At 40.0% G+C, this 18,345-nt stretch overlaps 1 protein-coding gene across 2 annotated transcripts in view; it reads right to left on the bottom strand.

The window, feature by feature from the left end:
* Positions 1–10,562: 10,562 nt before the first annotated feature.
* OPRM1 (opioid receptor mu 1) overlaps positions 10,563–18,345 on the bottom strand; it is a 54,696-nt gene continuing 46,913 nt past the window's right edge. The window contains exons 3-4 of one of the 2 annotated variants that reach the window (XM_060241029.1): positions 17,216–17,736; positions 10,563–11,088 (exon numbers count right to left, since the gene is read on the bottom strand). In XM_060241029.1, coding sequence (XP_060097012.1) covers positions 11,029–11,088; positions 17,216–17,736 — 581 coding nt within the window. In that variant the 3' untranslated portion in view covers positions 10,563–11,028. The remainder of the gene's footprint in view (positions 11,089–17,215; positions 17,737–18,345) is intronic. The other variant, XM_060241037.1, reaches the window with a different exon arrangement.

Raw genomic sequence — 18,345 nt, 5'->3', positions numbered from 1 at the left:
TGACCTTTAACTTTTTAAAAGAAGACATTTTGCTTTTTATATCTTCCTTGACTTGTGTTTTTAACTATGCAGACATTCTTTTAGACTTGGCAAATCCTTCCTAACCTATAGCATGCATTCTATCTGGGCTTCAATAAGTGTGGTTTTAATTAGCTACCAGGCATCCTCGAGCTATTTGGCTCTCTTGTATTCCCTTTCAGCTTTCTTTTAACTACTCTCCTTATTTTGGTAAAGTTTTGGATTTTAGGGGTAACTTTCCATTGACTTGAATGCCGAACTTAATAGCATTGTGATCACTGTTCTCAATTGGTCCAACAACATCTAACCTCACCAAGTCTTTAGCCCTGCTCAGAATCAAGTCCAAGATCACTACCTCTCTTGTTTCAGTTCTCAGTTTCAGTTTATATCCTGCCCTTCCCACCGAAGCGGCTCAGGGCAGCTTACAACATATAAAATCTAACATAGAGTTTGGTTTTAAAATACATCAGTTTGCAACAATTTAAAACAATAAAATAGTAAAACATATAGAACAAATGATCTGCTAAAGTGCTACACTACAGCCTTCCATAAAGTTTCCAGTGTCAGTTAATTATAGGCCAGCCGGAAGAGGGCTGTCTTACAGGCCCTGCGGAACTGCCCAAGGTCCCGCAGGGCCCTCACCTCCCACCAGCAAAGAGCCGTTACTGAAAAGGCCTTGTCCCTGGTGGATTTCTGATGGGCCTCCTTTGGCCCGGGGATTACAAGCAGATTTTGAGAGCTCGATCTCAGTACTCTCTGGGGAACAAGTGGGGAGAGACGGTCCCTAAGGTAGGCAGGTTCTAGGCCATTGTTGGCTCTGTGACCAGCTATTCCAGTGTGCAATAATTTATGATGACTTCATTTGTCAGTATACACATGCTCAAGGGCACCTGTGTAAGCCTACTTGCCTGGAAGCACTTGGGCTTAGTGTTGCCAACCTCCAGGAGCTATGTCATCCCTCTTTTTTCCAGTGGTGGCAAAGATGGGGATTTCTATGATGGGAAGAGGCAAGGTGTAGGCTGGGTCAGGTTAGCCCTGAGTCACTCCAGGTATATCCCCTCAGCTAGTGGTATTGCTCTCCATGCAACTTGTGAGGATTCCATATTGGAGATGGGAAGAGGAATTCAATTACAAAGCTGTGCTTCATAGAAAGACTGTGTCAGTACAATATAGCATTTCCAGTGTGGCGGACCATTAGGAGGAGAGAAGGGATTCAACTAAAACACTCTTGGGCAGAATCTTCTTCCTCCAATAATCTCACATGTTACTTAGCAGCCTGTGGCTTATGCCCCCTCCTGGTGCCAGTTTGGTGTAGTGGTTAAGAGTGGCAGGTTTGAGTCCCCATTCCTCTACATTCAGCTGCTGGTGTGAGCTTGGGTCAGTCACAGTTTTTTCAGAGCTGTTCTCTCAAGAGTGGTTCTCTATGAGCTCTCTCAGACCCACCTACCTCGCAGGATGTCTGGTTGCAGGAAGAGGAAGGGAAGGCGATTCTAAGACACTGGGTGAAGGGTGGGGTATAAATCCAATCTCCTCCTCCTCCTTCTCCTTGAAATTAATATGACAAGAATCTCAGTACATGAAAGCCAACCAACCAACCATGGATCTGTCAATACCAAGTCAAACTCCTACATGGAGTATATGACCGACCCTGGCTTCCTACCTTGAAGGAGCCAGTTTGGTGTAGTGGTTAAGTGTGAGGACTCTTGTCTGGGAGAACCGGGTTTGATTCCCCACTCCTCCACTTGCACCTGCTGGAATGGCCTTGGGACAACCATAGCTCTTGCAGGAGTTGTCCTTGAAAGGGCAGCTGCTGTGAGAGCCCTCTCAGCCCCACTCACCTCACAGGGTATCTGTTGTGGGGGAAGAAGATATAGGAGATTGTAAGCTGCTCTGGGACTCTGATTCAGAGAGAAGGGCGGGGTATAAATTTATGGTCTTCTTCTTGATTACTACTGACCAAGATTTCTGATGTCATTCAGCATGAGTCCTCTCTTTCACAGTAATGCCAGGAACTGTTCTCTGCCCCAAACTCTTTTTCTGTCAATGTCCACCATCTTCTCTCTTGCCTTTTCTTTTATTTACTATCCCAGCCCCTTTCTTTTTAAAGCTCTCCAACTCCTAACACTAAGACCCTTCTTCCATGTCATAAATTTAATTTTTATTAAATCTATACCCAAGTCTGAAGATCCCCTCCTCTATGCTGATTTCAAAATGACCAAGCTCCCCATGAAGGCTAATTTTGCTTATTAATTCTTGCTTTTTTGTGTTAATTGCTAGCTAGCATAATTGCTGATTAAAATGCAGCCTGCACCAAGCTATCAAGGACTAATTATTGATATTGTGTAAGAACTGGCTCATAATAGATGAGAAGGAGGCATTTATACTTCCAGTGTTGGATTGGTGTCCCCTCGCCAACTAGGTCTTTTTCTTTCTTTTTTAAAAAAGAAACAAAGGCACAATCAAAGTGAGAGATGTATTTTATCTAGCTCAATTTTTCTCTCTATTAGCCAAGAGGCAGCTTATATTCATTAGAACTACTAGAAATACTTTTATTAAAGTCTAATAGCATAACATGGCAATATTGATTTACTATCCCACTTTGGTTGAGAGACTTTTCAAGCAGGATGCATGAACCTTAAAATTAAACCTAACTGCCAACTTTTCAAAATGTTTATTTAAAAAAAAACCCTTAAGAGTGGATTGGAAAAATAAATGACCTGTTGATTCTGTCAGCATGTCCAGATGAAATTTTCCATTCTTTTGCTTCCATGTTAGCCACTTTCCTGAGATTCACTGCATCTGGCTAATGCTTACAGGCCCAGCACTAAGGGTTCCAGTGCACCAGGCCAAAACCTGCACCCCATCCCCCCAATTGGTTTTTTCACGCCTGCTTTGCATGCACAGCTTGATGATGTCACTGGAAGTGACGTCATTGGCCATGCATGCTTAGCCATCCCTGTGCTCGGCCCTCTCCCGCTGCCATGTCCCCGACCGCCAAGGCTTGGAAAGCCTCGGTGAGGTCAGAAAGACAGCAGGTGCGCTCAGAACTGGCTCTGAGTGCACCCACTGTCTTCCTGACTTCGCTGAGGCTTTCCAAGCCTTGGCGAGGTTGGAAAGTTAGTGGGTGCAGTGGGTGAGGAGAGGGGGTGCCTCATAGTGCCCCTAGGCCAGGTGGTGCCCCTAGGCAGCCATCTACTTGGTCTACTCCCATGCTCTGGCCCTGAATGCTTAACATCTATAAGTATTCTGTTCTGGCTAGGGTTGCCAATCCCCAGGTGGGGGCAGGGGATTCCCTGGTTTGGAGGTCCTCCCCCCACTTCAGTGTCATCAGAAAGTGGGGGAGGGAAGGGAAATGTTTGCTGGGCACTCCACTATCCCCTGTAGAGACTAATTCCCATAGGGTACAATGGAGAATTGATATGTGGGTATCTGGGGCTCTGGGGGGGGCCCTGTTTTTTGAGGTAGAGGCACCAAAGTTTCAGCATAGCATCCAGTGCCTCTCCTCAAAACACCCTCCAAGTTTCAAATGAATTGGACCAAGGGGTTTAAATCTATGAGCCCCAAAAGAAAGTGCCCTTATCCTTTATGTCCAATGTCTCACCTATTCTTGGCCCCTTGCCTGCATCTGCCCACTCTGAGGAGTTAATGTGTTTGTGCCACTGTACAGAGTACATTGTTCTGGATGACTCTGATCAGGTCTGATTCAGGCACGCACTTAAGAAACTGTAGGCATCAAGTTAGCTTTCCTATACCACATCATGTAACTCCTAGCTAGAGGTATGCCTCAGTAATGCTATAGGTTCATTCTGGGTATATGACACAAGTAAATATTATTACAGAATCTCTACTTCCATTCTAAGCTTTTTGTTAATGCGTAACTATTGCTTTCTTATTACAGAGAAAACCCATAAGGTATCATATCATCCATCCTTCATTGTTACATAGATAATTAAAGGAGAGCAATTACATGAATCTATACAAATCTGTTAGTCCAAAATTAAGCAGATCACAAGCAAGGAGTCCCATCTGAGAAGAAGTTCTTGATTAGTACAGCTTCTCATATTCATGGGATTTTAAAATAATCTCCTAACAATAGCTGACTTTCCCACTTGATAAAGGTGCATATTCTTGGCTAACTCATTATCTTATAACTTCAAACACCATGCAGAGTTATCTATACTTAAAATGTTTTCTTAGAATTATCTTTAAAATGTTAGTTCATTCTTGCTACTTTTTATCCTAGCAAAGTCTATTTAAAAATAATTATTACAAGTTTCTCATACACATGAATATCTTTTGGATCACAATTAATACACCCATTCTTGAATAATATATTTATTTCTATGAAGCTGGGCATCCTTGCAGTTCTCAGATGCTTTTGGACCTGGGTCTAAACAGATTACATTTATTGATAATTGGTTAGTTGGCTTCAAGTCTACACAAAGCCATATGATTATTTTCACTTTGTCTTCTTCTTACTGATCTTCAAGGCTATTCTGTTCTGGGTATCGATACTCCCTTCATGGTATGCTTCCATGAGATGCCGAGTTTATTCTATTTATGTGTGCCACAACATCTTCTATGCAACTGTTCCACTATATTTCTGAAAACCATGTTTAGTTCAGTTTCCTTTTTATTAGTGCTTGAAGGGGCAAAAAAGAAGATGTTACCATTTATGGTAGTGCATTTACAATGAATATTCATGCCTTCTCAGAAAAGCACAGTTCAATGTTTGTTTATACTTTTCCGCAAGAGTGTTCCACAAGTGTTTTCTTTCAACAAGGTGAGCTGAACAATGTGTTAAAAGAGATTCTTCAGCTGAACCAAAATGAATATTTCAAATTCTTGTGCTTTGACTAACCTTCACAATTAATTTGTTAGGCTCAGGGAGACAACCACCCACTCCTAGCATCAAAGAAATAATGGTTTCATGTAATCACAAGTATCCACAGAAGCTTATGACTGCAGGAAATCAGTGACTTCTCTTTTAATTACAGTATCCTCTAGATCTGGGGTTTCAAACATGCAACCCGGGGGCAAAATCAGGCCCCTGGAGGGCTCCTATCAGGCCCTGAAGCAACCGGCTGTCACCTGCTTCCTTTTCCCTCTCTCTTGCTTCCTTCTGCATCACAGCTTGCTTTGCAAGGTTTGCTGAACTGCACAGAAGCTACAGAGTAAAACCTCTATTTTCCCCATTGGCTGAGTCTCCTCCCTTGGGAAAGAAGTGGGAAGGGAGAGCTTGCTTTGCCAGGCTTTCTCAATTGCACAGCAGAGCTACTGAGCCAAGCCTCTCTTCCTTCAGTTAGCTGAGGCTCCTCCCCCTCCTGGTCCCCTGGGGAAGGAAAGAAAGAACCAGACCTTCCTTTGTCCAGCTCCCTGGATCCCATGGGACAGTTACAAAGACCAATGAGTGCTAATGTTTTAAGCTGGTTCTATTTTACATTTTTTTTTAAAAAAAATCTGTAATTGTGTTGGTCTGTGTCCTTTATAAAGTTTATATCTTTGCTACCTAATCTCAAATAGGTATACACACGGCCTGGCCTGACATGGCCTGGCCCAACAAGGTCCCATTTATGTGAGATCTGGCCCACATAACAAATGAGTTTGACACCCCTGCTCTATACTACATTAAAAGTTTTATAATGAAACTGAGTGTGACACCTATTTAGATTTTTAAAAAATAAGCCCACAAATCTATGGGAGGACAGAAGAGTGATATTCATGGAATTGTATACTACCCAAAGTGTTTTTTGCTAATCTATCTTTCCATTTTTTATTTCAGTAGTAGATAAGATGTTTCAAATGTAATGTGACAATCCTCTAGCAATTACAGCTGTGATTGGAAAGACACTTTCCTACGAATAACACATGACTTACTTCTGAGAAAAATTCTTTAGGATCTACCTGTAACAGTGCAATCCTAAAGAGAGTTACACCAGTCTAAACCTATTCATTTTAATGGGCTTAGACTGGAGTAAGTCTCTTTAGGATTGTACTGTTAGAGACCTAAATTACCAACTGCTGGCTGTTTAAAAAAACTAGACTTCCAAATAATATGGAAGTATGCGTATCTGCTGCTTTCACGTTCAAACTCCAGCCAACGGCTGGCAGGTTTTTATCCCTACAGAAAAGAAACCGGTTACTGTTCTTGAAATTTAAAGGAAGCTCTTGGGGAAGGGCCATAACTCAGTGGCAGAGTGTCTGCTTTGTATTCAGAAGGTCCCAGGCTTAATTTCCAGTTTTGCCAGTTAAAAGGATCAGGTAATAGCTAATGTGAAAAACCTCTGTCCGAGACTTTGCAAAGATGTTTCAGGTTAGAGAAGACAATACTGACCATGATGGTTTAACACAGTATAAGGCAGCTTCGTGTGTCCAGGTGTCTCTAAGTTCTCCTACCTTCAGGTGTTTAACCCCATCCCCCCAGTAGTAAGAAGCTGACCCTGCTTCTATAGATGGGGAGGTCTCTGTGTGAAATAGTCCTTTCCATATGTCAGGAATTGACAGAGCTGACTGCTAAGATAGAAAGGGGGAAAAGGTATCTTTCCTTGCTGGGAGTTCCCAATTTCTGGAGTTTGCAAATGGTCTGCACAGACCTGTTAATTTCTATTGTTCAAAGTCTGGAATCTAGTTGGTAGCAGTGGCAATTTGTTTCACACTGATGGACCAGAGTTTTGGCTGATCTAACATATAAATAAGCTTCCTTGGCTATGCAGCAAACTTTCCTGCTGGTGTGCACAACTGGTTGCTCAGGACTGCAGTTTAATTTTGCATTGCTTGCCATTGTTTCTTCTGAGGTTTTACTAAAATCTTGCTCTGCAAAGCTTAGGCCTTCAAGTTTACATATAATGCCTAGGCCTTGATTCTTAGTGGCAAGGCTAATTCAGGCAGACAAGCTTATTGCTCTCACTTCTTCACACTTCAGCTCTTGCTTGTTATTTAAAGTGAAGATATCATGAACACTTTCAATGGATGCAATCAAAGATCTCTTGTGAGTATGTCCCCATTGTATTCCTGTGTGTGGACATGTACCTCCATCTATCCTTGTAAAAAAAACCAAAAAACCACAGGATCATGATGAACTATATTTGAATTTAGTTTTGATTATTTTTTGGCTTCTTGGATTAATCTTTCTGGACATTTTTTTTAAACAGCATGTTTATTCATTTTAAATAACCCATTTCATCTTCACCTTATATTGGGCCTCTGCTCCTGATTCCCTCCCCCCCCCCCAGGTTCACTTGCTTTGAAGAGAATTTGGGTCTTGTCCACCTACAATGGAGAGAGAAAGAGGAGGGTTTTTTGAAAGCAAGGAAAAATGAACAAAAGGGCAGCACCCATCTTGAACTTGGGTGAACTAGACAAGATGCTGGAAGATCCCTTAATGCGGGGGTGTCAAACTCATTTGTTATGAGGGCCGGGTCTGACATAAATGAGACCTTGTTGGGCCAGGCCATGTCAGGCTGGGCCATGTGTGTACCTATTTAAGATTAGGTAGCAGGGATATAAACTTTATAAAGGACACAGAAAAACACAATTGAATATTTTTTCAAAAAAAAGAAACTTAAAGAACATGCTTAAAATGTTAGCATTTCATTTTAAATGTACTTTCTTTGTATCTCTCCCATGGGATCCAGGGAACTGGGCAAAGGAAGCTCTGGCTCTTTCCTTCCTTCCTCAGGGGACTAGTGGGGGAGGAGCCTCAGCCAGTGGAAGGAAGAGAGGCTCGGCTCAGTACCTCTGCTGTGTGATTGAGAGTACCTGGAAGAACAAGCTCTCCCTTCCCACTTCTTTCCCAAGGGAAGAGCCTCAGCTGATGGAGAAAATAGAGGTTTTGCTCTGTACCTCCTGTGCGGTTCAGCAAGCCTTGCAAAGCAAGCTGTGATACAGAAGGAAGCAAGTGAGAAGGAGATTATTTTGATTATTTTTTTTTTGGCTTCTTGGATTAATCTTTCTGGACATGTTTTTTTAAACAGCATGTTTATTCATTTTAAATAACCCATTTCATCTTCACCTTATATTGGGCCTCTGCTCCTGATTCCCCCCCCCCCCCGCCCAGGTTCACTTGCTTTGAAGAGAATTTGGGTCTTGTCCACCTACAATGGAGAGAGAAAGAGAAGGGTTTTTTGAAAGCAAGGAAAAATGAACAAAAGGGCAGCACCCATCGTGAACTTGGGTCCAAACTAGACAAGATGCTGGAAGTTCCCTTAATGTAGGGGTGTCGAACTCATTTGTTATGAGGGCCGGGTCTGACATAAATGAGACCTTGTTGCGCCAGGCCATGTCAGGCTGGGCCATATGTGTACCTATTTAAGATTAGGTAGCAGGGATATAAACTTTATAAAGGACACAGAAAAACACAATTGAATATTTTTTTTAAAAAAAATAAACTTAAAGAACATGCTTAAAATGTTAGCATTTTAACAGCTGGTTGCTTCAGGGCCTGATAGGAGCCCTCTGGGGGCCTGATTTGGTCCCTGAACTGCATGTTTGACATCCCTGCCTTAATGGATCTCCCAGGAATTTTCCCAATATGGACAGGAGCTATGGCATGAAGAACAAATGACAACCTTTTCCCACACTCTTGTCCTTCAACGACTGCTATTTATCCCATTGGGGATGACACACAGGTCACTCCATACATAGGGCTTCCAACTTTGGGTTTGGAAATACCTGGAAATTTGGAGGGTAGAATCTGGGGGATGACAGGGTTTGGGGAGATATATAATTGGTATATAATTCCAAAACAGCAATTTTCTTCAAGGGAATTGTTCTGTCATCTGGAGATCAGCTGTAATTTTGGGACATGTCCAGGCTGTGTTCAGTGACTGACAACACTATAGGAGACAATGGTTTCCCCCCCTTTGGTAATTTTTCAGAAGGAAAGGCAAATCTTCACACAGGGAACAAGAAGTGACCACTAAGTAATGAAGAAAAAGAAGCTGGTGGTGGTTAGAAATATAATGTACTTGAAACGCATTAAGTCTTATAATAATGGTTTGAAGTATATCTTCAAATAGGTAAAATCTTGCTTGTTTCTAGCTAATTCTGAGGTTTCAGACTACCCAGAGCCCATCCTTTTTATTCTAAGCCAAAAATATTGGGTGGATGTCACTTAGTTTTGCAGTTCTTCCTCTGAGCAAGATCTTGCTGGTGGATTAGTTGGGAAAGGGTGACAAACAGAACAGATGCAAGGGTGAGCGGCGGAATGGCCAGATGCTGGCTGGAGAGCCAGTGATTGGTGGGATGGATTGGTTGTAATGCATTATTTTGTTTAAAAACAGTTACTAAAATCAATCCCTCAATACTACAAACTATTAGTGGTCAGCAAAAAAGCATGATTTCAAGAGAATATTGAGACATAAGGCACTTTTTCTTATTTTGCAAATCTCTCATACACATAGACACAAAATGTAAAGATGCCACATTTACTTAAAACGAATGTTACCACTTTACTTCCACATGAAGAGTGGATTTCTGTCATGACAAAATATTTTTTTCACAAGGCAGGCATTACATATAATTTAACAACAAAGCAACCATGGAAATGCAGTGCTAAAAACTTTAAAAAGGGAAAACAATGAAAATGCATTTATTTACGTTATACACAAATTCATCAAAGTGCTTTTTGCTTTCTGGGTAATTGTTGGCCATTTAATTACAGAGCATATGCTGAACAGCAAGTAGAAAATGAGATATAACTACAAATTACCTTTACGATTATTACTGTTGCTTATGCCAGAGACAAGATAGCTGTTATTTTGACAGAATATACTTTTGAAAGCTGTTAATTATATTAGCTACTTGAAGGCATTTGTTAAATGGAACAGAAACCTTATATAGAATGACTTATATAAATAAAACTTTACATTAATTGTCAAAGAAATTTTTAATCTCTTGCTGAAGTAGTAAATAGTTTTCTAAATAAACTTAGTAATGCTTAATTATTTTACAGATGATATTACAAAAGCCCCCCGCAACATACTGACACAAATTATTGTACATCTGTGACCAGTGAAATAATATATAAATGTAGGTTATCGCCTATTATCTAAATATACAAAAAAGCTTTCAAAACCAAAAAAGCTGTTTGAGTTACAAAGCATATAGGCAAGTTTAATGAATATACTTATTTAAAAATACATCACCATACATTTTGCTTCCATATTGTTAACACTGTACAGATATTTACAATGACTTTTACAAAACTTAACTGTTATTCTCTGCTTTTGATGCAGAAAATCAGAAATAGCATCAAAACCTTGCCAGCTGATTCTACAGCTACCCAAAAGGAACATTCCATTGTTTTATTGTTCAAATATTTTGAAACTATGTTGAGAAGGAGGAGACATTAACTCAGCATAGAATATGGATGAAGAGTACCCTTCTATTCACATCTTTTTGTGAATGAAGCCTTGATCCTAGTGAAATGGATCTCTTCAGCAAATGAGGATTTCAGTCTCAGCTAAGATAATATACTGATTTTTCTATCTCAGAGGTAGCTTGGAAATGTGGTTACTGCAGCCAGGTTTTTTGCACTGTTTTTTCTTCTGAGAAAGATGTGCTGGCAATATTTTTATGGAAAATAATCCTGCTTAACAAAATAACTTTACATAAAAAGGATTACTGAAACCCTTTTGCACTGGATATACTACTGCTCTTTTTCATTAAGTGGTAACTGCTGTCAGGGTAGCATTTTCCTGTATCTTGAATATTTGCTTTTTATGAAATTTTGTTCTGTAAGCTGGATATTGTATAGGGCAGTCCCAGTAACTGTACATATCTTGTGGCTATCTTTTAATTTACTAGAGTATGAGTGTAACATTTCCATGACCATATTGTGTGTTACTTGCTTTTGAGGTGAATCATGGAAATTTGCCATTTAGGCAAATCATTCTGATGGATCTTAAAAGCAGGCACTTGCCTTTGGTTGGGAAAGGGAGAGGAAAATCAGTTTCCTAAACATTCCCACTGCAAACAGTGTGGCCACTCAGTGGCACTGGCTTGTGGCTGCTACATGGCAGGAGGCCCTATCACGGCAGTAGTGTGGTTTTCAGCTTCCAGAAGTTCCAACTGAAAGGAAAGAAATACAATGAGAAATGAGCTAATTCCCCCAGCCAGTTGTCTTCAAACCATGTGTGGTGAATTTGGTTAGTATTTACTTCTCCTGTCTCAGTCAACAAAGTGGAATAAAGTAGTTCTGCATAGGCAAGAATACTCATTCGCATTACATTTGGAGCTGACAAAGTCTGAAAACACTGGGGCAGTTCCAACATAAACATGGATGTTTCATCACCATGGAAAATGAGCAGCACCAGAAGTGACTGATTTACTTTCTTAATATTTATGAAGACATTTTCATCCTGCCTTTATCACCATAAATATGAATAAATATCATCCAATGGATGGCTTATTGGATGACCTTAGATTAAATCCCCACAAACCCCAGTGTTAGTTACTCCACTGAAACAGGGCTGTTTGTGATGCTGAATGAGCTAAAATTGCAAAGCAGTCTGCCTGATTAAATTGTTATATGAATGTTAAGTAGCAGTAGCAGAAGGAACCAAGTAATTGAGTTGAGCTTACTTCCTTATCCCAGATTCCAGTAATATATGACCCACCTTTCACATCAGGTTTGAAGGCACCCACAGATCATTTACAGCCAATATAATATCAGTGATATGGATGTAACATGGATGAGGACATGGCAACATGAATAGCATGGAATATAAGTATGGTTCACATGTTGCAGTGGAAGTATAGACAACTTCCATGTACATGCATACACTTGTTTGTAAGAAAGATCCAACACACGTTCATTTTAAAAATGAAGTTGGATAAATGTAGGGTTTCAGCCACACATTCAGCTGAATATGTGTTGAATATAACATGATAGTCACTCAACACGTATATAAAGAACAATCAAGTGTACACAGTATATGGATTGTTCATGCATTCACTGTTAATTGTGATATATTACTCATGTACACTTGGAATAAAATATGTTTCAAAAAGAAAATTAGATATGAAATTATTACTGGAATTGAGTCATTATCACAGAAAAAGTTGACATCTCACAGGCAATTCCCTTTTTTCAAAACTGCACTGATTCTACAGTAGACCTTCAGTGTTTCTGAACCCATCTGAAGGGATTGTCAAGAAACCAGAACATTACTCCCTTTCTAATGTTCAACAAGCCTCAAGTGCTCTGCTGTTTAACCCAACTTCCCCCATCTAACTCATCCTTCCATTTTCATCAACTCCACTGAGCTTTCCATAAAAACTTTCCAACACTTCCTTTTTCTGGCTACATGCTATCTTACCTTGAATTATCAGACTCTGGTTGGAAAAACTCACTCATACAAACTCACTGAATGGTGTGACTGAGACCTTTGACTGTTCAGCATTTGGTTCTAGGGTTCATCTCAACACATGTACTTCTATCACTCTTGAGACCTTTAGAAGGTTCTCACAAACAAATAGCAAAAACATAGGTGGGACTATCCACCCAAAGCCTGAATGGGATAGATCCAATTCATATAAACCAGCATACTTCTACTGGGTGTGGGGGTTGTTTTATATTGGCAGAGTCCTAGTGCCACCATGGAGGACACATGTTTTGTGGCAAACATGAGCCTTATTGCTGAAGAAACTTTTCCTCAGCTTTGATAAATCTTTAGAGAAATAGTATATGCTATTTTAATAGTAAGGTGAAATATATTACTTCAGATTTCATTCTTGGATGGAAAATGCCAGCTTCAAAGGTGCATAGTCTTCAAAAAGGCAACTCCTCATTTTCTGTTTATTATCTGCCTTCGGTTTCCATAATGAAGAAGCCACACACTATTTATCTTTTCTTCACAAAATAATCAAATAATCAACTGGTCATCCCCCCCTCCCCAAGTACAATAGTTTGAAAGCTAAAGAGAATAAAATGGTACTAATGGCCTATTTTATTTGATATCCATAGTATCCATAGTAGGTTGCTCTTCTACTAATAAAATCAAGAAGACTGTCTTTTTAAATAAATAAATGACAGAAGCATGTAATAGAATTCTTTATGAGCTTTCCTGGAGTTCTCATGTAATTTAGGTCTAAATTAGACCTAATTAATTAGATAGCATTTGGTCTACAGAAATTACATGACCAGAATTTATATGGATTTTGGGCCACATGAATGATGCTCCCACCATTAAAAAAGGAAAGCATTCTAGAGCAGGGGTGGCCAACGGTCGCTCTCCAGATGTTTTTTGCCTGCAACTCCCATCAGCCCCAGCCAGCATGGCCAATGGCTGGGACTGATGGGAGTTGTAGGCAAAAAACATCTGGAGAGCTACCGTTGGCCACCCCTGTTCTAGAGAGAATGCAACATACTGGAACACATGTAAACTTGTAGTACACTGATGCTCTTTTGGGGGTTCCATACCAAACAGGTGGCAAAGGTGTCTCTTTTGGTATTGGGGGTGCCATACCAAACAGTGAACCCTTGGCAAGTTTGTTTCTTTGGGTAGACCTCTAAGCCTGAATCTCAAGACCACTTTCAGTACTATTTTAATGAACACTGTTTCTACAGGTCTCCAGTTTATGGGAGCAGTTAGTGATTGGGTTTTTAAATCTGCATTTACATTCTCTCTCTCCAGAAAATCAGGCACATGACTTAACCCCTTTCATATTGCTTTTTATTCAGGAATGATTTTCAGGAGCATTTCTCTAATATAATATTGTAAGCAATCATCAGACAATGAAGGTTTCATTTTGTCCTCCATGATGTTTAGCATTCACATGCATGAAGCCAATGGTAGAGATCACCAGGAGATCTGGAGCGGTGTGTTATCGATTTACTGATGATCAGGGGTCATTTTGTCAAAAAATAGGTGGCGGAGCTCATCCAGGGATTGTTATGCAGCTGCAATACTATTAAATGGACAGGGAAGTGGAACTCTCAGAAGGAGGAGGTGGTACTTTCAGAAACGTTCAGGAGCTGCGCTCCTGTAAGCTCCCACTGAATCTGAGGCCTGCTGATGATACATTGTTCTGTCTCTCAAACTAATTCCAATGAAGTGGAGAAAATGCTGAGCTGGTGCCAAGAGACAACCAAGGATTAAATGAAGGTATATTAACTGAAACTTAATCCAGATAAAATGGATTTTTTTTTTTTGGGTCAGGAATAATGATGTCATGGATACTGGTGTACAGCTTGTTCTGGAAGGGGTTGTACATGCTACAAAGATCAGGCTTATAATTTGAAGGTGCTGACAGGTGGCAAAGGTGTCTATGGATGCTTTTTATCAGGTGTGGCCATTCCTGGAGTTGTAATGTGTTCTATGTGGAACTGATTTTGAAGAGGTTATATTTGGACACCTCAATTGTTATAAAATGCAATGGCCAAAATGACACCAGAGGACCACCACAGTATGTATACAAACTACTATTATACAACCAGCTATGCTAATTTTTAGCTTGTTTCTAGGCCTAATTGCTTTTTAAAAAAATCTTTAAAGCCCAATTACTTTGACCCAAAGGACCTGAAAGAACATTTCCATCTGTCTGAATTTAGAGGAACCTAAGATCACCAAGAGGGACTTGCTGCTTTTGGAAGTTCATCTAGTGGGGCCTCATAGGAAGGCCTTCTTGGCTGCCACCCTTAAACTGTGGAATTCCTACCTGAATGAAGTATGGTCACTAGTGTTATTGTTATAGATCACGTGAAGGTATCACCTGAAGACAGATCCATCCAGATATGACTTTTAATTGTTCCTAGGATTTTAATTATTTTAAATTAAGGTCCTATTTTTTATTTCTTTTGTGTTTCATTCTGAGAATCACTTTGGGTGTTCCTGAATGGAAAGGCACCATAGAAATATAGGAACCAAATACAGTTATAAACAGGGGTCGTTTTGTAGAAAAATAGGTGGTGGAGCTCATCCAGGGATTGTTATGAAGCTGCAATACTATTCAATGGACAAGGAGGTGGAACTCTCAGAAGGAGAAGGAGGAACTCTCAGAAAGGTTCAGGAGCTGTGCTCCTGTGAGCTCCCACTGAATCTGAGGCCTGGTTATAAATAATACTAATATTCAAACACATGATTAAACATTAGATCATTGATAGGCCTTTAGAAGGTAGCTATATGTCCAGTTTTAGAGTGGTTTGAACTTGTTTGCCTCCTAGAATGGGCTTTTCAGTTCATTCACAATTCCAGACAGGGCAGTAGTTCTTCATTGCAGAAGATCATGGAAACAAGATTTTATGAGATCTTTCTTATCATAAATGATTATGGTTGCCAGGTCCTAGGGTGTCACTGGCAGGAGGTGATAAGGAGTTTTCTGTAAGGGGGTGGGGTGATATTGCCATGTGCAATGCCCCAATGTGATAATATCACACAGAAGTGACATTCTAATGCCAGGGATGTCATGTGGTGATGTCTGGCATTTTGCCAAACACCAGAGTATCACCATATGACATTCCCCAGTATGATGATGTCACTTCTGTGTGACATTATCACATTGGGGGACATCACGCTGGGTCATGGCTGTTGGGGTGGGGGGTTTTCTACTGCCAGCAGCTGCCAGCTGGCTGGCAGGGGGCATGAACCTACAAAACCAGGAGATCCCCCCACTGCCACCTGGGGGCTAGCAACCCTATAAAACGATCAGTTTCTGAGGGTAGTACTAAGACAATGCTATGCTTGTATAAAGGTTCTCTTGATATGCATCAGGATTTTAAAGTATAGGTTTCAATATATTTATATAGGGACAGACCCTATGAACTGTGAATGGAAGGTACTCACAGAAATGGACATTCTTCATCTTCTCCTTCAACCAACAGTCCCTTGTGATTCTAAAAAAAACTAATGCTGGTCAGGGGAGTCATGAAGGCAAAATACTTTCTTGAAGTCACAAGAGGCTGATGGGGAAAACAGGGAAGATCTGACTCTATAAACAGCTTCATCTTGTGATTTGCAGAATCCATCCCATTTGTATTAACATTCTTGTAGCTGAAAATTCTTGTACTGGCTTTCAAGGGAAATATATAACTTATTCTGTTTGTATCTGAATTTTTCTAAGATGTACTACCTACAATTGTACCTATATCTTAAATTGCATGAAAATATGTTGGATGGCAATACACATGACTAATCTGAAGAGGAGACATATGAAAATAGTGATAGAAACAAGTGCTGCATGTATTAAGGTTAAAGTTGTTGCCAGTTATGGATAATCCAGCTATTTGTGTAATCGGCGGGGTAATACTAGAGCGATCATGCCACAGCATCTGAATAATCAAACAAGGAGTAGGAATACAAGTCCTTAATTACTCATGGCTGCCATAGTTTCTTATTACCATAAGTACTAATTTCATTTGTCATCATTGGTATGACAAACAGGATAATACTATATTTCTACAAAACAATTTACCCTTTGGGGTTATTTTTACTATTTTAGAGCAGATTTGAAATTGTTCTATGCTGCCTTCAGAAGCCATCTAAAAATATTAGGCAAGACTGTCTCGGGTTTGTTTAGTTAAATAATTTTGCTTTTAAACACAAAGTGAACATAATGGAGAAATTGTATATTCAGCTCATGCAAGCTTCTTCACAAAAGCACTCACCAAAGTGTGTTTATATGAATAACTGCCAGCCAGATAGGTATCTCAGAGTAATTTTACTTCTTAATTACATTATCATGGACATCCTGAAGACACTGCTAAGAAAATGGATTATCAAAGCCTATCAAGGTGTCAAAAAGCAATCTAAGCAGCAGGACAGTCTGAGACCCAACAGAGCTGATCATGAGACTGGCTGAAGGTTAGAGCTTGATAGCTCATGTTTATATGGACCATGGTTCTGATTTGAAATGTCAATATATACAGTTCTAGAAAACTGAGCAGTAACAAACATTCTGTGAGTAAAAACTATCAAGGCATTTCCTTCCTTATCTAATTAGTCATTCTTGCACTTATATACACACCCAGGCCTGATCTTGTATCTGGGAGCTTCCAGGTTTCCAGAAGCTGATGGGAACTCAAGCTATCTAACAAGCTTCTTTCTCTCTATAAAAGCCCAGTTAAGGAAGATAAATCAAAAGGGCATTGCAAATATTTCAGAAGCTATATATCAGCAAAGACTGTAACTTCAGAATTCATGTCATCACCCGGAGGAATTCCTGAATCCAGAGATGACATCTCCACTGCTAGTCATACCTGATGGTTAGTCCTATCCACTGTGTTGGCAGTGGAGGCACGTTCATGAGTGTTTTGTCGAATGCGGGTGGAGTTTTGTTGTTCAATTGTTGAAGTAGTTGGGATGCAGAATTCTCTGAAACACCTTTTGAAGTTTTCATCTAGAAATGCATAAAGCACGGGATTAAGGCAGCTATTTGTGTACCCTAATGCAATGCAGAAGTGCCAGGATACAGTTTGGAAAGTTGTTTCTGGAATACGGACCAAGGCATTAATGATAACATAGATATGAATGGGAGTCCAGCACACTATAAAAACAGCTACTACCACAAGGACCATTCTGGTGATCCTTCGGAGATTTCTGTCTTTCTCCTTGGAGCCAGAAAGCATTCGGACACTCTTCAGGCGTAAAATCATGAGTCCATAGCATACTGTGATGATGAGGACTGGCATGACAAAGGCAAAAATGAAAACACAGATTTTCAGCAGATTATCCCAGTACCACGTTGGGTGAGAGAATGCAAGGGTGCAATCAATAGATCCTGTGAAAACAAAAACAAAGTGATTTTAGTGGATTATTGAATTTTCTCAAATGTCTGTCCTATATTCCATATCACATACAAGTTCCTAGTTGAATTATAATTCAAAATAAGTATGTTAAAAGGATTGCTAAAGTGAAGCGGTCATGCTGATATGTTATTTTGCATCAATATTATACTGGCTGAGGAAAAGATCTTCTGTCAAGGGATCTGTGAGTGACTCCAGTTGTCTAACTGTATAAACAATGAATGAAGTATACATGAATTCTTTTTGGTATTTTTTCTTTATAGATCAAATTGACCTTGAAAATACTCAGGGCTTTTTTTTAGCAGAAATGCACAGGAACACAGTTCCAGCTGGCTTGGCATCATGGGGTGTGGCCTAATATGCAAATGAGTTCCTGCTGGGCTTTTTCTACAGTCCTCCCCCCTCCGGGAAAATACTTAATGCAAACGTCTACTTGTTTTGCCTGGTTGTAGTCTATGACACAGGCTCTGGTGAGTTATTTTGAGTGGATTTTTTTTCCACATAGCAGCTATTTGTATAATAGTATTTACATGGTGATTTTTAAATTCTGTCAGGACAGGGCTGAGGAGGATTTCCCTGCTGGG

The sequence above is a fragment of the Heteronotia binoei genome, chromosome 1, assembly GCF_032191835.1.
Source record: "Heteronotia binoei isolate CCM8104 ecotype False Entrance Well chromosome 1, APGP_CSIRO_Hbin_v1, whole genome shotgun sequence".
NCBI lineage: Eukaryota > Metazoa > Chordata > Lepidosauria > Squamata > Gekkonidae > Heteronotia > Heteronotia binoei.
This window is presented reverse-complemented; position numbering and strand designations above follow the sequence as displayed.